Source organism: Rattus rattus, chromosome 14 (assembly GCF_011064425.1).
Source record: "Rattus rattus isolate New Zealand chromosome 14, Rrattus_CSIRO_v1, whole genome shotgun sequence".
Lineage (NCBI taxonomy): Eukaryota > Metazoa > Chordata > Mammalia > Rodentia > Muridae > Rattus > Rattus rattus.
In genome coordinates this window covers 6,560,447-6,580,725 of record NC_046167.1, presented here as the reverse complement: position 1 = coordinate 6,580,725, position 20,279 = coordinate 6,560,447, and the positions used below count along the sequence as shown (strand labels likewise).

The 20,279-nt window shown below is 41.7% G+C and overlaps 1 protein-coding gene across 1 annotated transcript in view; it reads right to left on the bottom strand.

The window, feature by feature from the left end:
* Nebl (nebulette) overlaps positions 1–20,279 on the bottom strand; it is a 114,241-nt gene that overhangs the window by 52,968 nt on the left and 40,994 nt on the right. Inside the window, 5 exon segments of the mRNA XM_032884610.1 lie at positions 2,572–2,682; positions 6,370–6,480; positions 11,062–11,169; positions 13,859–13,963; positions 18,807–18,911. Of these exon segments, the coding sequence (XP_032740501.1) occupies positions 2,572–2,682; positions 6,370–6,480; positions 11,062–11,169; positions 13,859–13,963; positions 18,807–18,911 (540 nt within the window).

Below are 20,279 nucleotides of genomic sequence, written 5' to 3'. Positions count from 1 at the left end.
AGTGGACTTAGAAAAAGAGGGATGGCTTTGTTCCTGTATGGTCGCCCTGTCTCTTTTGTTGTCCTAAGGCCTGGTTTGCTGGTATTCCCACCTCCATCTTACCACTTGATGTTCAACTGGCCCTGCCACCATAAGTAGACAGTGAACTTTACAGGTATAATTGACAAACGATAACAAGATTGACCCCTTGAATGAGGGCTGGCTACATTGGTGCAACTAAAGAAGATTGCTCCCACTACTAGCCGTCTTCCCTGTTGCCATATGAATTTCAAGATTGTTTTTCTGTTTCTGTGAAGAATGCAAACAGGAACATTTCGACTTCTTTGCCTGTGCACACCCCTTTTATCTCCTGCTCTTATCTTACTGTTCTGGCAAAATTCTCGGCACTGTATAGAACTGGAGAGGAGTTAGTGGCTAGCTATCTTGCCCTGGTTTTAATAGAATTGCTTTGAGGTTTTCTACATTTAGCAGAAATACTACGGATTTGACATATATAACAGCCTTTATAATGTTCAGGTATGTTTTCTCCAATCCTATCGTCTCTAAAACTTTTGTTATGGAGGGATGTTAGATTTTTGTCAAAAGAATTTTCTCTGTGTACCAAGATGATCAAGTCCATTGACCTGTTTTCATACATTTATCAATTTGCATATGTTAAGCAATCCTTGCATCTCTGGGATAAGGCCAACTCGGTCATGGTGAATGATATTTTCATGTGTGCCTGCACTCAGTTTGTTGTGATATCTCCCTATCATCTCTGATTTTAATCAGTTTGAATCTTCTCTTTCTTTTAGGCGACTTGGCTAAGGTTTGCCAATCTCATTTAGCTTGGTGCGTGTAATTGGTGCTCTGTATTGGCATGGTTGTATATTCGTCTCTAGTTCTGTAATTTCTGCCCTGGTGTCAGTTACTTGTCCCATCTACTGCTTCAGTTTGATTTGTTTTTGTTTTTCCAAACCCTTTGAGCATGTTATTAAGTTAACTATTTGAAGTCTATCTCATTTTTAATGTAAGTACTCAGAACTTTTCCTTCTTAAGACTTTGTTTTTCATTGTATCCTAGAGATTTTAGTTATGTTTTTATTTTTATTTAATTCTAAGATTTTTTAATTTTCTCCTTAATTTCCTCAATGGTTTAAATACTTGACAATTAAATAGTTTAATTTCTATGGGTTTGTATGTCTTCTCATTATTTATCTTTTTGCATTTATTTTTTAATATTTTTGTTATTTATTGATCAAGCTTTTCTTGATTGTGGTCAGATAGAATACATGGACTTAATTTGATTTTCCTAAATTCATTAAGACTTGCTTTGTGTATTAAGATATTGTCTGTTTTAAACTTTGGTAGCATACTAAGGTGGGACAACGTGTGCTCTGTAGTGTTTGGGTAGAATGTTCTGTGAGTACACAGTTGGTTCGTGTGACCTATGATGTCACTTAGCTCCAGTGTTTCTCTGCTTACATTCTGTCCGTGGGTGAAAGTACAGGTTAAAGTCAACTACTGTAATGGGGTCGATCTGTGGCTTAATGCCTAGTGGTGTTTGCTTTATGAAATTGTGTGCAGCCGATTTTAGTGGACTTAGGTTTAGAATCAATATCCTCTTGGTAGATTGAAATGAAGTGGCCTGCTTTGTCTCCTCTGATTAGTTCTTTTTTGAGTCCTTTTGTGTTAGTTCAGAATGGCTGTGCCTGCTTATTTCCTGGTCCCATTTGTTTAGAATATTTCTATCTTTCACTCTAAGGGTATATCTCGCCAAGAAAATGGGGTTTCTTTCTTGTAGAAAACAAAAGAGTAGATGCTGTTTTCTAACTCCGTGGGCCAATCTTTGTCTTTGGATTGGGGAATTGAACCAGAGCGGACAGGCCTGAAGCAGGAGAGGCGGGGTTTCTCGCCACGTGTAGGAGGCCATATTGGTCAGCACCTATAGAAAGGTTCTTAGGCCAGAGTGGGCGGGGCCTAAGCAGAGGAAGCCCGGTGTGTGCCTAATGCCTGAGTTGAGGTGTGCAGGTGCATATGAAGCTTTTGAACCACCGGAGAGTGTCAAAGCCACCATAGGATCCCAAAATAACGACACTAGAAGGAACAGGAGACTGAAGCAGGACATTTCATTTCTTCTTATAAGGTTCATATAAAATGAGAAGCAACCGCTACTCTCACTCCACACAGAGGTTTAACTTCTTAGCAACCACATGAAGACTATAAATGTGTGTTACTTAAAGAGCAAGACAACACAAGCTGCTCAGCTGCGCTCCTGCCAGGACCCAAGGCCACACCTGCCTCGTCCCTGCCACACATACACCCATCCCTTTATTTGCTTCTAAACAACCAGATCAAATCTCATAGGAATATTTTGCCTGTGATACAGATTTCTCTTAAATGACTTTTTCCCTTGCAGCATATAGAAAGATAGTGAAGATGAAATTATCTTTAATCTGCTCTCTGGGAAAAGCATAAGACGTGACTTTATCATCGTCTACATGTAAGAAGTGTCATACAGAGCCTTTAGGAAAGTTACATCGGCGAAGAAAGCAAATGTTCTCATTCTGAGCTGCTAAACGAATCCACTCACCTCGCTGGCCATTTCAGATGCTTGCTTTGCTCTCTGAATATCAAGAACTTCTGAACTAAGTTCCATTCCTTTCCCTTTTATTTCATTTTCCAAATCTTTTTTATATTCTTTCTATAAGACAAGAATAGAACATTTCATTTGAAGAGTTCTCCACAATTATTTTAAGTTATAGACCAGTTTACCTGTCTTCTAGAGACCACAGACAGGAGAAAATATTGCTAGGAAGGAAAAATTAGATGCTGAAATTCTTGCCAATTTCCCATAGACATTTCATTTTCTCCTCTATCAAACTCAAAGCACCATCCGTATTACCTTCACTCTTTCTCCCAATATCTTTTGACATCATACTGAAATTCTCTAAAAGGGTATCTTCTCTTTAAGGGTTGGAGAGAATCTTAAGAATACATACGCTTCTTATTATCTGAAGTGATTTTAAAGATATCTATTTGATGTGAATTTCCAAAAGAATGTATTAAAGAATTATGGAGCCAAAGTTTGCTGTAGCCGGAGGTGTTTTAAAATTTGTATTTGAGTCAAAGATCTGTTTTTTAAAAAGCAAATAATTTTCTTGAAATGGATAAGAGACTTTGAATATCTATCTTAATATCATATTTTTTTTAATTTTTTACATGTACCCTAGGCTGGCCTGGATATCACTAGACAAATATGGTCTTGAAGTTCTAATCTTTCTCCCCCTGCGTTTGGAGTGCTGGGATTATAGGAATGTACTTCCACACTTATTTCATGAGGTGCAGGGATGGAACCCAGGGGGCTTCATGCATGCTAGGCAAGCACTCTGCCAGCTGAGCTGTATCCCAAACTTTGATAACACATTTTAAGTAAACTCAGTGGCTTTACCCAGACTCTGCATTCTCTACTGAGAAATTGCCTATTTCTTTATTTATTTGCACTGTAAAATTCCATCAAACCAAGTTTCATTTTATGACTATTTTGCTAATTGAAAAATATAGCAAATATTAAGAAATCATGTTCCTGTTAATTCTGGAGTTAATGTCACACACACACACACACACACACACACACACACACACACACACACACGCCATCCTGTATCATTACATTAGTCTGGCTTCTGATCAAACAATAGCTTTAGGAGACATTGTCAAGCCTGCCTGTGATTTTAGACACAGCTCTCAGTCAAATGACCTTGATGAAAGTCACAACCTTTCTACTAATTTGGTCATGTGACCTTTAGGAGGCCTTTGAGTAACTCAGTCTCCATTTCCATCTTGGAAAAAGGAAATAAAATAAATGTCCTATTAATACCAAAGGGCAATGGAGGAAAGTCGGGCAAAATATTGGAGCAGCCAAAGGCCTTAATAAAACATACATCTTAAACTATAAAATAATACTTGGGAGACTTTACATGGCAATATAGAATGGTAAAGTAAGGAGTATAGGATCCATTACAGCTAAGGACTTGCATGTAAAAATTTCTAATTATATAAAGGAACCAAGTGAATTTTTCAACTAGCTATTTCCGTGTAACTAACTAAAAGATTAGCCACAGCCATTGTGAATGAAATACTTGTGTCCCTCCCAAAATCTGTATGTTGAAGCCCCAGCTCCCGTGAGAAGTATTTGGGTTTCTATGGGGATATTAAGGTAGGTAGGGTCCATGCTGAGATTAAAGGCTCCACAGAAAAAGAGACTAGCATTCCTCCTCCTGCTGTGGTGACACAGAAAGCAGCCATCAGCGACCAGGAGCAGGACTCGCACCTGGAGCCAAATCCACCTTGACTTGGGGCTTCTTGGTTTTCAGAACCAGGAGAATCGTCTGATTCAGAACCACTCGGTTTACAGGATTTCCTTATAATAGTCCCAAGCTGCCTGTTCCAATGAACCGATTTGTGGGCCTTTTCCTATTCTGTTCAGACATTCAGAAACCTAAGTGCAAAATGTTACCGATTAAATCTTGCTATTTTAGTTATAAGAAACTCATGGCTTCGTTGCTCTGAATGCTTCCTTTGAAAGAGTTAGGGTCGTATTTTCCCCTCTTAGGAAAGAAGAGAGGAATTAAAGGGAAGAGTTGAGGACCACGCTCACTTTGTCACCTGTATGCCAGTGACTGGAAGACGCTGCTTTAACAAGCACACAGCAGTGCCAGGGCATTGATCTCAGCTTCAAAGGAAGTTTACATAAATAAGAAGTGAACAAAGAGGGCAAGAGAATCCATATAGAACCTATACTGCTATTCCAAGAAATGACAGTAACTTCTGATGTTACGCAAGCAGTCAATGCCAGCTGTCATTTGCCTATTAAAATTGCACGATTAAAAGTTCCATCTCTAGCGGGAACTCATGGTTCAACTCATTCCACTAGTTTAGGACATTTCTTTCAGAGGAGTCATTTCTTCGACTCAAAAATTTAGAAAAAGACTTCAGTTTTCTTTTCATGGGTGTGTTCTCCTCGTGCGCTCTATTCTAGGTTACATTTAATTCATTTAATGGACACCTCACAGTAGAGTTAGCTTTGGGCCACTTGGGGGAAATGGATTGAGTTTTTAAAGTGTTGAAGTGCAAGTACCATGTTTTGATTTATTAAAGTTAAGACCTTTAATATTCAACAAATTCAATGTATTAATGTGAACCAAATTTTAATTAAATTATCAAGAAAATTTCTATGGAGATAAAAGCAAAAAAAAAGTAATAAATTATTCTGCTCCATATGTCAACTCTATAACTTTTCTCTAGATAAAAAAGAAAGAACTTTTGATAAATCATACATTCAAGCTTTCCCATGTGAGTAGCTCACTTCTGATGTCAAATGCTACAGGGAAACTGCCCAAAACGCTAGAGATGACTCAGCAGTTAAGAATCCGTGCTGTTCATCCAGATGACATGAGCTAGGTGTCCAGTTTGGGTGACTCACCACTTCAGGCCTCTGTAGACACAGCACACACACACACACACACACACACACACACACACACACACACACACACACAAAAATCTCAGCCAGGCAGCAGTAATCCTAGCCTGTAATCCTAGCACTCCAGAGGCAGCTTCTGTGAGTTCAAGGTCAGTCTGGTCTAAACAGTCTGTTTTATGACGTACAGAGCTGTAGATACATAGAGAAATGTACAGAGAGAGAGAGAGAAGAAGGGAGGAGAGGAGAGGAGAGAGAGAGAGAGGAGAGAGAGAGAGAGAGAGAGAGAGAGAGAGAGAGAGAGATGTTGCCTTGAAAAATAAGCAACAAACAAAGAGAAAAGGAAAAGGAAAAGAAAGTGGTTTATTCAGGACAAGGAATATTCATTGTTCTCTCCCCATGGGCTAATCTCTGAGACTGCCAGGAATCACTTCTGCATGCATTCACCTCTCCCTAAATTATAGATGATAGGTAAGTAGGTAGGTAGATAGATAGATGGATAGATAGATAGATAGATAGATAGATAGATAGATAGACAGATGATAGATAGATAGAATCAATATTCTGTTTGACATTTTTTGTAAAACAAAAACAAACAAACAAACAAACAAAAACAGCTGGTATGAAGCTACAGAGCTCATTCCTCACAGACCTTCTAAGCTATAATCACAATGAGAAAGCAGAAAATCCGGAAAATCTGGATTATTTCTTCCTTCACCAGTAAATAGTCCTCTTAACATACACTTTTCCATGTTAAGAAAATGCAAGGCTCTATCAGTAAGGGCCAGAATAAAGAGTCCACATCTCAAATAAGTGCAATTGGCAGAGAACTGCTAAGTAGGTGTTTCTGGAGTGACTTCTTCTGCTTCCCTCTTGGGTGACATCCAATATAAACTCCCAAGGCCATACCTCCCTCATCAGGTTGCTGATGTGCTTCACGTGTAGAAATGCAGGAGTCTTGTCTAAATCCAGTGAGGATCTTCCTTTAATCTCCTTCTCAAAATCTTCTTTGTAAACTTTCTGTTGAATAAACACATCATGTTCAATATAAGGAATCCTAGTGAATATAAGAGCAGGCATTTGTTGTCAGAACAAAACTGGTGGTTTTTCATGTAATTTTACCGTCGCCATTTTCTTTATTATTTTAGTAATTCATTATAGAAAAAAAGCTTGCAAAAAAAACAAACAAACAAAACAAAACAAAAACAAAAAAAAACCTCGCTGATCCTGGCCCACAGCTCCCTGCTCCCTGTTCCCAAACCCCATGGGAGAGAGAGCTGATCGCCCAGATGTGTGGCCAATCCTGAGACTGCAGGGCAGGAGAGACCACCACTTCTGCCCATCTTTGCCCACATTCGTGGCCCAAGAGGAAACTATATAGGGCCTCGGGGCACAGGAAGATATGGGCAGTCAAGCTGCAGAAGCCCTGCGGTCCAGACTGTGCCTGGATCTAAACGGACCCGGTCAAACAGCTTCCTGCACCCAAATCCCTTCAGAGGGGCAGACACACCTGGAAAACCAGAGGGGACTACTCTCTGCCCACATTTCTGACTCTAGAGGAAAACACCTAGTACCATCTGGGCCCTCTGTGCACAGGGACACAAGAGAAGTAGGGGCAGACCCTTCTGGTTCCTGCCCACAGGGACAGCTGAAAGCCAGTGGACAGGAATGACTACACATCTGAGAGCAGAACACTCTGTTCCCATAACTGGCTGAAAGAAAACAGGAAAACAGGTCTACAGCACTCCTGAAACACAGGCTTATAGGACAGTCTAGCTACTGTCAGAAATAGCAAAACAAGATAACACCAGAGACAATGTGATGGCGAGAGGCAAGCGCAGGAACCCAAGCAACAGAAACCAACACTACATGGCATCATCAGAGCCCAATTCTCCCACCAAAGCAAACATTGAATATCCAAACACACCAGAAAAGAAAGATCTAGATTTAAAATCACATTTGCTCATGAAGATAGAAGAGTTTAAGAAAGACATAAAGAACTCCCTAAGAGAAACGCAAGAAAACAAAAGTAAACAAGTAGAAGCCCTTAGAGAGGAAACACAAAACTCCATGAAAGAATTACAGGAAAACACAATCAAGCAGGTGAAGGAATTGGAAATGGAAATAGAAACAATAAAGAAAGCACAAAGGGAGACAACCCTGGATATAGAAAACCAAATGGTAAAGCCCAACACAAGGAGGAAAGCTACACCCTAGAAAAAGGAAGAACTAATCGATTTTGCAACAAAGGAAGGAAAAGAAGAGAAGAGGGTGGTTTGACTGGAACTGCCTAGTGCATGACCTGAAAGAACCAAAACCCCACGGTGTGCTCTGTGCAGAAAGACTTCTGTGCAAGGAAAAATACAAGATCTTCCTGAGGACAGACTTAGAGATTCTTTTAGAAAGCACAGATTAACCCTATACCTGGCGGTGGACAGAAATGAGATACACATGATTAAAGGTCCCGGAAAGGCATGAACAGCTTTCTTAGAAATCAGGCTTTTCCCATAGCAGGAATCTCACGGAATACAGTCTAGGCTCGTTTTAAAGGCTCAAAGCCAACTCTAAGGCAGGTGGCTCTCTTCCGGTCTGCTTTGTTGTTTTTATACCCTAAGGTACTCTTTTAACATCATACCTTCTCTAAAAATTTTTAGGTATTTATTTCTCTAGCCTTGAGAATATCAATCTGGCCCAATGAGATCCCTAAGGGAAGTCCTGACTCTCATCAAACTTTGCTGAGTGCCAGCAAAACTCAGAAAAACCTGAAGGGAAATAAAAGAAGTCTAATCATCAGTGGCTATAATTAAAGGGGCGCTTGTTCACTGGTGGGAGGGAAGGAGCAAGCAGGGTGAAGAAAATGAGAGAGACTGACTGTCATGAGGAAGGAGGAGCTAAAATCCCACCTCTCCAAATGACCGCTCTCTCTAATTCAGAAACAGGGCCTGGAAATGCACTCACGGTGAGTGATGAGGTGGGTGCAGGTTTACTGCTGAGAAGAATGTTAAACAGTTTGTGCAGAGAAGAATTAATATAATAACAGAAGCAGTATAGAGAAGGCTTTTCAGCATGAGTCTCTAGTGAGAGTTTTGGTTTCTTTAGAAAACATAAAAATACTATAAAGTGTGTTTTCATTTTAATCAGGCTGCCCACAGCAGCTGACTATGATTTTTCTCATGCTGTGTCTGGAGTGTGATTTTGCCAGCTGCAGATGGGTTTTGAGTGTGACGACGTTTCTGAAGATAAGTAGATGTGAGAGCCCTGCTGGAAGGGGCCGGTTGGCTGGCTGGTGGTTGGATTCCGGTAGTTGCTAGTGGTTGCAGTTTGTCAAGCAGCAGTGCACAAAAAGAAAAGAGGAGGAAGAGGAAGAAGAAATTCGAGATCCTGACAGCAAGTGTCAAACTAGCTCCAAAGAACAAGGACATCCTAATCATCAGGAAGTCGTCTAAGGACACCCCTTGCCCCTTTATCCTTTTTCTTGCCTACTTAGTGTTGGGGGTTGAAAGCGTGGAAGAAAAGAAAGATCCACCAAACAGCCATAAGTCCAGTTACACATCTCCGACTCCAGCTAAAGATGTCAGGAGAGAATAGCAAGGAGTCAACCAGCTAAGAAGGCATAAGGATGCTGTCAGGGTGCTCTGAGGAGCCTTGGAGGGACCACGCAGAGGCCAAGGGGAAGCCATGGGGAGGTCATGGAGAGGTCATGGGGAGGTCATGGGTGGGGAGGTCATGGGGAGGTCATGCAGAGGTCATGGGGAGGTCATGGGGAGGTCATGGGAAGGTTGAGGAAACATGGTCGTGAGACACAGTGAGGCCGAGATGAAGTTATGGAGAGGTTGTGGTGAAGCTGTGAGATCTTGGTAATGATAAGACTGAAGCCACCCTCCAGACGCTGGTTTCATTTAAAAATGGGATGGGGTATTTTGTTCCCATGGTCCTTCAGCGAACATGGGTTTAACAGTTAAACTTCCTGAGAACTGTGAAAGTCCAAATCTCTCCCTGGGCTATAGGTCTGCAACAATGGCCAAGCATTTCCTACAAAATGGGGAGCGCCATTAAAGTCCAGGCAAGCTCACATACAAGGCAGCAGTGCCACGGAAAACAATGGTGCGATGTAAGGATATCCCGAGATGCCCTCTATGCTGTCACAGACCAATGCGATCCGGGGTCATTTGTCCTCTTTCAGAAGAGCTTTTGTGGGCTTCCAAACTTGGACCAGGTTTAGCGGCTCTGCCAAGACAACTCACTCAGTCATCACAGCTACTGACTGTTCTTTATCAAACTCAATAAAAATGCCTTAAGAAGATAAGACTGCAAAGGATAAATCATGCCTCTCTCCTCTTTGGCGTACAGAAGAAATTAACCAAGTGAGGCCAGGGTGATTGTCTGAAGAAATCTCAACAAAGCAGATGGCAAACAAACGAACAAAAAAAAGTTAATACTAACCTATCTGACAGGACTGGCCAGTGCTTCTGTCCCTTAAAAGTAATACCCATTGGGGACCACAGACAGAGACACTGACTGTAAATAAAACAGTGACTGTAAATAAACACCCTCAAGGAAAGAAAAGAAAGGAATCACCTGGTCTGAGAAAACATAGTCTACGGATAATCCTACCTGCGACAGGATTATCTTCTCTTAGAAGAAAAGTAAACAAACTCAATACATTCAAGTACTCCCTGGAGGTGACAGGATCAGTTAAACAAACGTGAAGCAAAGAAAAGGAAGGAAATATCATGACTGTGACCAGGTCCTAAAACCTTGGTGACATTTACCAGATACGTGATTTTATTGTTGCTTTATCGTTTTACTGTTGCTTTGAGTGTATTATTATTATATGAATCATATTCTCCTCTAGCCATTACCTTTAAGATTAAATGAGTTGTTGCAGGTGAGGCTTTTAGCAAGGTGTCAGGCACAAAATAAGCATATAAACTATTTAAATGTCCGTTCCATTACCACTGTAGTGGAAGGGGAAGAAAAACAACCAGGTCTTCATTTTAAAATTAGTTCTAGATACAATTTTGCATTGATAGTTTGAAAGTGTTGGCTATAATCCTGGTCATTTGGAAACTGTCACTGTTTTTCTGTGAGTTGAGAACACTGAGGAGTGTATCTGCCTGACAGCTCGAGCTGCTGGTCAGCAAAACTGGGAAGCAGACAAATTGAGTGCCCTTTGGCAGTGAGGGTACGGATCTAAAACACAGGAACTGCCCTGCAGAGCTGTGCTGAGTCCAGAACAAGGTCCTTGAGCTTGTCCTACACAGCCATGCTGAGTCTAGTGGGGGGTCCTTGATCCTGCTCCCCCCAGAGCAATGTTGGGTCTATACCACAGGTCCCCAAGCCAGCCCCAGAGAGCAATGTTGGGTCTATACCACAGGTCCCCCCAAGCCAGCCCCAGAGAGCAATGTTGGGTCTATACCACAGGTCCCCCCAAGCCAGCCCCAGAGAGCACTGTTGGGTCTATACCACAGGTCCCCCCAAGCCAGCCCCACAGAACAGCGCTCTTATCTCTAGACCCCACTCATCACTGAGTGATTCTTTTCAAATGAGAAACCATCAAGTATCTATGGGACACTTGTGGTGACAAGCCCAGCACCCTACCTCGCTCTGCATCTTCTGAGCCTCCTTTGAAGACTGATATGATGGTGTCTCAACAAAGTCAAGCATGGACTTCCCCTTATTCTTCTCATATTCTTCTCTGTATTTTACCTGTGTTGAAAAAAAAATACTAAAATCATATAAAAAATAAGGGCTGTGTATAGCTCCGTGTCAGGGCACAGTCTTAGCAGGAAAAAGGTCTTGAGTTCAATTCCTAACAATAACAATAACAAACAAAAGCCCATGTAGCAGACAAAACACAATAAATGCACCCAGAATTAATCATCCTGTTTTGTGTTAATCAAGTTATTTGGCAATTTAGAGTGACGAGTGTGTTCCCCAGAGTCAGTGACATATAAGAAAAGCATATGGGCCAAACATAAAAACTTTTAAGAATAAAATTTTATGTTAGCCCAACCAAAAGGTATTTGGTGTTGTGGGACATTAACTAACGTATTCTATAGAGGACAAAGAAACTGTTGTGCCAAATAAGTAGAATATGGAGATATTTGTTAAATTCATATATGTACTCATACCATTCATACATGGGTCAGGGAAGAATGAAAGTCAGAAAAGGTAGAGAGATCTTGGTGGTAGTTTCCATGTCTAGTAATTCATCATGAGTTTTAAAAATGGATTTGATTACCCCTCTGTCAAAAGAAGGAACAATGTTCCCTAGAACCCCTGAGTTTCTCCATGGCTAATGACCAAATCATAATATGATTTCCTTCCATTTCTTTATCCATTATTCAATAATATCACATTATGCATTATTTGTATCAATTAAAATTAGTTTTGTCTCCTTTCTGTTTATAGAGGGAAGGACAGTTTCTGTCGCTTCAGGCTTTGATTTTTTTTTTCTCTTTTCTTTGTGCAGGTATACATACGTGTATATGTCTGTGGTGTATGGGTTTGGTGTGTGCACATATGTGTGTGCAGGTATTTGTGCCTGCACATATGCCAGAGAGGCCAGACGAGGATGCTGGGCTTACTGTTCTAGTGTTTTCTGTCATACTTCCTTGAGGCAGAGACATCAGGATGTGAAATTAGGCTTCGAGCCAGCGAACCCTGGCACCTCCTCTGCCTCCATCACCGCAACACACAAGATTACAGTTACAGGGACAGACATGCAGCTGCTCCCAGATGTTGGCCTGGTTCTAGGGATGAGCTTTACTCTTCAATACTTGCAAAGCAAGCATTTTTATTAGCTGAGAGCTATCCCCAACTTGGTGCCTTCTATTCTGTAGAAACAAAAGCTAAAATGGTATGTAAGCCATCGGAATAGTTTGTATTTTGGCAATATTATTACTGAGTTCCTAGAAAAGCTTTGGTCATGACTCACTTCACTCAGAAATTTGTTTTCATTAATTCTCAGGCTTCGTAGCCGCTTGCGAAGTTATTTGAGTTATACAATGCTAACGATAACTAGATGGAGCTAAAAGAAAATTTCTTAAACTTAGAACTTTGTGACAACAGGAAATAAAATTTGAAATGCCTATTAGTGACATAGTTTTTTATCATAGACAATTATGCTGCATGCATGTGGTATCATACTACAGTAGAATATGGTTTTGTGGGAAGAACTGAAAGCAAAATGAGAATTTAAGACAGGCATAAGGGTAAATGTGTGTACACCCAACCCTGGGGAGGCAGAAGTAGGTCAGTTGCAAGTTGAGAAGGAAGGGAGGCGGTGAAAGAGGAAGCAAGGGGGGGGGAGAGGGAGGGAAGGGAACAGAGAGACACAGAGAGAAGAGAATTTAAAGACGAAACTCTTGTGTTCCCAAATATTGGGGAGGGGGTGCTTAAATGTCAACTCACTACACGCTAGTCTCCCCTGGGAAAGAATCTCAATGAGGTTCTACCTCAGGTTAGCCTGAGCACATGCCTGTAAGGAACTGTTCATTTATGTTCCTTGATATGGGAAGAGACAGCCTAAAAATAGGTAACATCATTCTTTAGATTTTTTTGTCCTAGACTGTGGGAAAAGGGAAAGAGTGCGTTGGGCACAAGAATGTATATGTTATTCCATTGCTGTGTGTTCCTCACTATGGATGTATCTGTGTAACCAGATGCTTCAAGTGCCCACCATCTAGGCTCCCCCACAATGATACACTATAACCTGGGAACCCAGCAAACCCTTTGTCCCTTGAATTGCTTCTGCGGAGGTATTTAATCACGGCAAGAGGAATGAAAACTGATGCAGGGAGGAATTTATTTTTAAATCATTATGGAGTTTATGTTCCACAGAATACATTTGAAGGAGCCATGTAAATGTTTACCTTAATAGATGCAAGAAATGGCGTCTTTAGCAACTATTTAAACTTGAATAGATAATTTTAAAACAGATATTGACTTCACAATGTGCTAGGAAGAAAAAAAATTAAGTTCTTTTACAGAACACATAGGGTTTCATAGTTAGAAGAAACATTAATTTAAAATGCATTAGTGAGGATGTTTTCCCTTTCCAATAACACTTATAATTAAATGGAGAAATTATAATAAACCTTACACCCAGAAAATTAATTTTGTAGCTCAAAAATGTCAAATCAGCACACTGTAAAATTTTAAATCATCATGAGATTTGATCACCATTTAATTAGTTCCTAGATCTAAACTTTTTAATTATATGAAGAACTTATTTTTACGAAACTTTTATATGTCAAAACATGGTTTCAGCTGACCCAAAGAAAAAGAAGGATCTGCAATAATGTTTTTTTCTGAAATGTCCTTGGGCTCCATTCTAGTGGGCAACCCGATGGTCATGTGTGTTTAGGGGATGAGCAGAGCTCGGAGAACTCACCTGACTCTGGAGGGTGGCATTTCCTTTATGGTGCAGGTGTTCAGGGGCCTCCGCATCAAAGTGATACGATCCTTTGTTTTCTTCAAAATTCTTTTTATATTCCCACTTAAAAAAGCATGAAAATCAGTTAGGATTAAAAAAGACTGATGAGTAAAATTAAGACTTAAGAATGTAACTGGCATGTGGTGATGACTCTTATCCCAGCACGTGGGAGGCTGAGACAGGAGGATGACTGTGAGTTCCAGGTAACCCTGGGCGACAGACTGAGCCAGTCTCCTGACAACTCTTAGTGAAGCAGGCAACATAGAAGCCAGTGGAAAGGAGCAGCAGGGCCGCCATAGAGCCAGTCTCTGTGACAGCTGGCATGGGGGAGGTTCTGCACCTAAGGAAGTGGACACAGCCAGACGGTCTCGCTGTAGGGAAGAGCACAAGAGCTCGAGAAACATTCAGTGATTAATTACGAATGTGACATGGGGCACAGTCACAAACGAAAGATCATTAGATGGGATCCAGTGGATCTTGAGTGGGCAAAGTGTGGTGACACACAGACACTACTTCTTATCACAGGACAGAACGGTGTTCAACAGTGTCCAGAAGAGATAGAAACCAAAGAAGAGAGCAAGGGAAGCTAGGCTCCAGGAAGGTGGCTGGAGACAGAAGCTGGGCCATGAGCAAGAATGGAAGTGATGAAGACATAGAGAAGCTGAAAAATAATGGAGCTAATTCTCTAAATTCTAAGGAAGGATGAGAGGCACCGAGAAAAGGACCTGAAGAAAATGGGTACAATTGGATTTTCTTTTTTAAGATTTATTTTATGACTGAGTATAGGTTGATGTCTATGTGCAAGTGAGGGCTGGCTCAAGTTAGGTCAAGGGCATGACTGGACAGTAAAAATAGTGTGGGGACAAAGCTTTTGCAAGGTGGGAGAGAAGGGGAAGGAGGGGGAGAATCAAGATGGAGATGGAGGACGACCCAGATCCGGGTGGTCTTGAATTGCCAAGGTAGCTATGTATATTTCTTAAGGGATGGATTTCTGTAGGCAAATTTATCTTATCTAGGTAGGTGGTTTATATCCTTATCAATTGGTTGTGAGCTTATTCTGTGCATGTATTGTGGATTGAGAATTTAACATATAAATTCTCAGTTTGTTGAGTCTTGATTTTCGCAGCTGGCAGAGAGATGAGGTGAGAGATAATAACCAGAGATAAATTATGGTGAGTTTTATGCAGCCCCACAGGTGCCGGTACTAAGTCTAGAGACCAGTGTGTGGCAAGGTGCCATGCTGGAACAGTTCAGAGATTGCCTGGGTCCAAGAGTACTTGGGGACAGTGTAGAGCCACTGAGATAAAAGTACCCCACAGTGCCACGTGGCCCTCTGGGTGCCAGCACTAGCTTGGGATAAAAGGTTCAGGTTTTTTGTATTTTTTTTTTAAATATTTACCACAACATATGAGCACTCTTTCTACATGTATACCTGCAGGCCAGAAGAGGGCATCAGATCCCATCACAGATGCTTGCGAGCCACCATGTGGTTGCTGGGAATTGAACTCAGGACCTCTGGAAGAGCAGCCATTGATCTTAGCCACTGGGCCATTTCTCCAGTTCCGATTGATTGGAATTTTAAGTCAAAGATGTTGGTGTAGACCCTCTGCTATTATGACGTGCATGAGAAGGTAAATTTGGAAGAGACCAGAACACTACAGCTGGCATTTTACTTTAGACCAGCCCCAGCAGAACAAGACTTCTAGCACCAGAAACCGGACACTTAGCAATTAGTCCTACTTGGAAAAGACTTCTATGAGCAAACAGTAGTCCTCCGAGATCTGCGGGGACCTACAAAGGTAAAAACTCATTGCCTATGGGTTCCAGGAAAAAAATGGTTTTGTGTAGAGTGGAGGAATTCATGCAGCTCTTGAAGAGAAACCTAAACGAAGTGGTGATGGAGACTGGGGTGATCCCAGAAGACACTCTGAGGACAGAAGCAAGAGAGGGAGTTAGCCCTGAGCATCAGGAACAGGAGACAGAGGTGACCTGCCACAGAGCTGTTGCTCCCTCCGCAGGGACAAAGTTCCAGAGGGAGCCTGACTTCAAGTGCTTCCTGTCCCTTGAGGAGCAAGGATAAATATCACTGAATTCTAACCAGAATGAAATGAGTTTGGAAAGTACCACGGGAAAGTCTTAATAAAGCTCATAGGGTTACATCTTAGGTTCCTCTATGAGTTTTAATTTAAAACTAAGTAAAAGTCTAATTCAAACAAAAGGCAGGGGTTGGGGATTTAGCTCAGCAGTAGAGCACTTGCCTAGCAAGCGCAAGGCCCTGTGTTTGGTCCCCAGCTCCGAAAAAAAGAAAAAAACAAAAAACAAAACAAAACGCAATCCTTAAACCTGAAATAAGATATCAAAAACGTTTATAGTTTGCTTAGATTTTTTTTTATAATATCTACTTATTGAACAACTATAATTCGAATGCATTAAGGTAGAATATATTCTACTGTGGAGTCAGAGTCCACAACTAATGAAGTCTCTCGTGGATACATACTATGTACAGGCTAAGCCCAAATCCTTTGAACGCCAATCTGCAAATGAAATTTCTGACGCAGGGGCTTGTTTTCTGTATTGACTAGTCTCTGTTGCCTCCTAGTGGACGTTATGTAGAATAACATAGCATAAATTGTTTAAATTTATGTAACATTGTAAGGAAATGAAAGCTCCATTTTCACTGCAAAGTGTTTCTTCAAACATCGAATTCATGATTCTGGACAGGATTTTAAAGTTCTCATCCTGCTCTACACATGACACATTAAAATGCAAAAATTGTGGTACAGACCAATACATCCAGAGATGTTTAATAAAATAGCCACTTACAGCAAACTAGCTCTGAACTTCGGCAAAATACCTAACAAGAAAGTTATTCTTCAATGTTTTAATAAAATCCGGTCACCTTTATACATCAAGAAAATTTTGATTCGTTTTTTTAAGAGGCTATTCTAACTTAAAAAAAAAATAGGACATATATAATGTCATACAATTTTAATACGTAAATGATTCAGAGAAGTCAAACTCTCTGGCCCATCGAGTGATGTAATCATTTCTGTGATACAGACTGAGGCAAACGGGAGATCAAAGCTCCATGAATAGCGAATAAAATGGGCAACGTGACTCTGTCAGGCTTTCTGTTGGGGAGATGACAACGACCGTGTACTTCTAAATTTGATTCATTTTCTCTATTGCAAAACAAACGTCAACATTTTGAAAAGAAATGTTGCCGGTGAGAGGTAAACATTCTTGCTCATTTATTTACACAGGAATCCCCATGGTCCTAGGAGAGTTAGTCTGAGTGGGGGTGGAACAGGCCCAGGCAAGCACTACCATTGAACAAAAGACGCTGGAGAATGAAGAAAGCAGAGGGCGCAGAAGATGATGGGACGAGTGTGTGAGTCACAAAGTGTGAACCCAGAACAGAAATGCAAGGGTGGTGGGGATATGTACGCCAGTGGAGGGTGAGCTTGGAGAAGGTAGGACAATGGAATCCTAAGGCCCTGACACCAAAGGCTAATTCTGAGCCTGTCAATATGGCTTTAACACTGGAAACAATAATACACTGCTTTTGACCCAAATACCAATACTTTTTTAAATAAATTAAAAATGAATCTCTCCAAGTGTGAATCTCTTATGTGCAGTGTGCACCCTGGGAAGGCTGGTGGTGTCAGTGCAAGAAAGAGTGGACATAGAAATGACGAATAGTGCTTTGCCAATGCTAAGAACTTGAGGCGAAGGTTTAGAGATCTAGTCTTGGAGGGGCTTTATACCGAGGACAGAGGGCTCAGCTACTTAAAAGACCACCTTCACTTTTTCTCACGCCTTACAGAATGAGTGTTTCTTCATCTGATCTGGATCTGTTCTGTCAGTTAAGACGATTTTAAGTGAATGGGTGGTTATTATTAGAATAGGCATGGAAATGAGTTGCGGTCAAATCAGAGTCAATCATTAACATGTGGCATCTGGATATGTGCAAAGAGGAGCCAGCAATGACCAGGAGTCATCGGCTGTAAGAGCTAGTGAAGTCAGTATCCAGATGCACCAAGGGTGGACACGGTATCCCAGCAGGCTAGAGCTCTGAGGGACTGACCTTATGAATAGTAAACACAAATATTACCATGAGGACATAAAGCCCTCCTTGCTGACTTGATAGATATCGTGGAATCCATCTCAAGACTAACCTCAAATAGAGGCCATGAAATATAAGCACCTTCATGATTTCCTGTCAGAGAAAATAGTTTAATCTGTGACTAATTTTATATGTGTTTATACATACTACATAAGAACAAGAATGTTTGCTACTGAAGATATAACATACATTATCATATATGTTACGCTGGCATGGTTCGTAAAAGAAGATCCCTGGCTACAGGACATGAACATCAAGTGGTTTCATTCTGATACAAATGAAGAAATGAAGAAGACGGATGGGAGGCTCGCTTAGAGCAGTACCAACGAACGTGCTCATGCTCATGCGCTGCCAGGAGCTGCAAGAACCCACATTGGGTATCGCTTTCTTCAGAGTCATACAGCTCTGTCTGTGCTCCAGCAGATAACCTCCAACCCACGTGCTTTCGGGCAACCCTCACTAAACTCAGTGTGTCAAACACGCACAAAGACAAGAAAGTAGGAGCCGTACGTGTTGGCAAGAAGCGGTTGGAGCAGACGAAGAATGGGGGATAAGACAGAGTGAACGGACTAAAATATATCCCATACATGTATGAAATGGGTAAAGTAAGTTAAGAAAAGGAGCTCTTTTACGAAGAGACGACTGCCGTGGGATTAGCACAAGCAGGCAGCCACTCTGCAGGTCAGTTGTTGGGAGCATAGCACACAGGCACGGCGAATGAAGCAGGTAAGACCAGGAGCACACATCTACTCTACGGTGGCCACCGGACAACCCACTTACTCCACTGAGCATTCTGCTGGCTTTCAGAGCATGGTCTAAGAACAACAAGTTTGGGAGATCTGAAACTGGCTCGTGCATGGTTTGAACATCTTTCTTGTACTTCACCTACAGAAATAACATGGAATAAAATACCATCTAGTAAAAGAAAATGGATAGACACTTGCATTTTTCTTCTTACTCTCTTTCCTTCCTTCTTTTTTTATTTTGCTCATTCTTTTTTTTTAATTTTTTTATTAGGTATATTTCTTTACTTATATTTCAAAGGTTATTCCCTTCCAGGTTTCCTGGCCATAAGCCCCATTCCTTCCTCCCCTCCCTCCCCTCCCCTCCCCCCATACAGGTATTTCCCCCTATGCATCCCCCTTATTGCCCCCCCTCATATTCCCCTGCACTAGGGATCCAACTTGCTCATTCTTTTTTAATTTTATTTTATTACTTTTGTTTTTTGCAAGTCCAGCCACTGCCCACATCCTGATCCCCCACACACAGTTCCTTATCCCATTCCTACTCCCCACTGTTGCCAAGAGGATGCCCCCCATGCCTGTCCACTCCTGGGTCCTCAAGCCTCTCAAGAGTTAGGCACACCAAACCAGGCAGTCCTCTGCTGTATATATGTCAGGGCCTAAGACCGTCTTGTGTATGCTGCCTGGTTGATGGCTCAGTGTCTAAGAGATATCGGGGGCTGGGTTAGTTGAGACCGCTGGTCTTCCTATGGGGTCACCCTCCTCCTCAGCTTCTTCCAGCCTTCCCCTAATTTAACCACAGGGATCCCAGACTTCAGTTTGGGCATAAGTATCTGCATCTGTCTCAGCCAGCTGCTTGTTGGGCCTCTCAGAGGACCGCCATGCTAGGCTCCTGTCTGTAAGTACTCCATAGCATTAGTAATAGTGTCAGGTGTAGAAGCCTCCCCTTGAGATGGATCCCAAGCTGGGCAAGTCACTGGACCACCTTTCTCGGTCTCTTCTACATTTTTGTCCCTGCAGTTCTTTTATACAAGAATAGTTCTGCGTCTGAATTTTTGATGTCCTGTTTTGCTTTGTTTTTTCCTAGAGGTGGGCTCCACTAATTCCCTCTCCCCACTGTAGGGCATTTCATCTAAGGTCCCTCCCCTTCAGTCCTGAGAGTCTCTCACCTCCCAGGTCTCTGGTACCTTCTAGAGGGTTCCCCCACCTCCCACCTTCTGAGGTTGGATATTTCTGTTCATTCTGCTGGTTCTCTCCTGTTCCACCCCCCACACCTGATCATTTTTCCCCTTTCCCCCCTCCTTCACTCTCCCACCCAGATCCCTCCCTCCCTCTGCCTCCAGTGATTATTTTCTTCTCCCTCCCAAGTGGGATTTAAGCATCCTCACTTGGGCCTCTCTGCTTGTTAAACTTCTTGAGTTCTGTGAATGCATCCCCTGCATGTTCTTTTGGGTCTGAGTTACCTAACTCAGGATGATACTTTCTAGTTCCATTCACTTGCCTGCAAAAC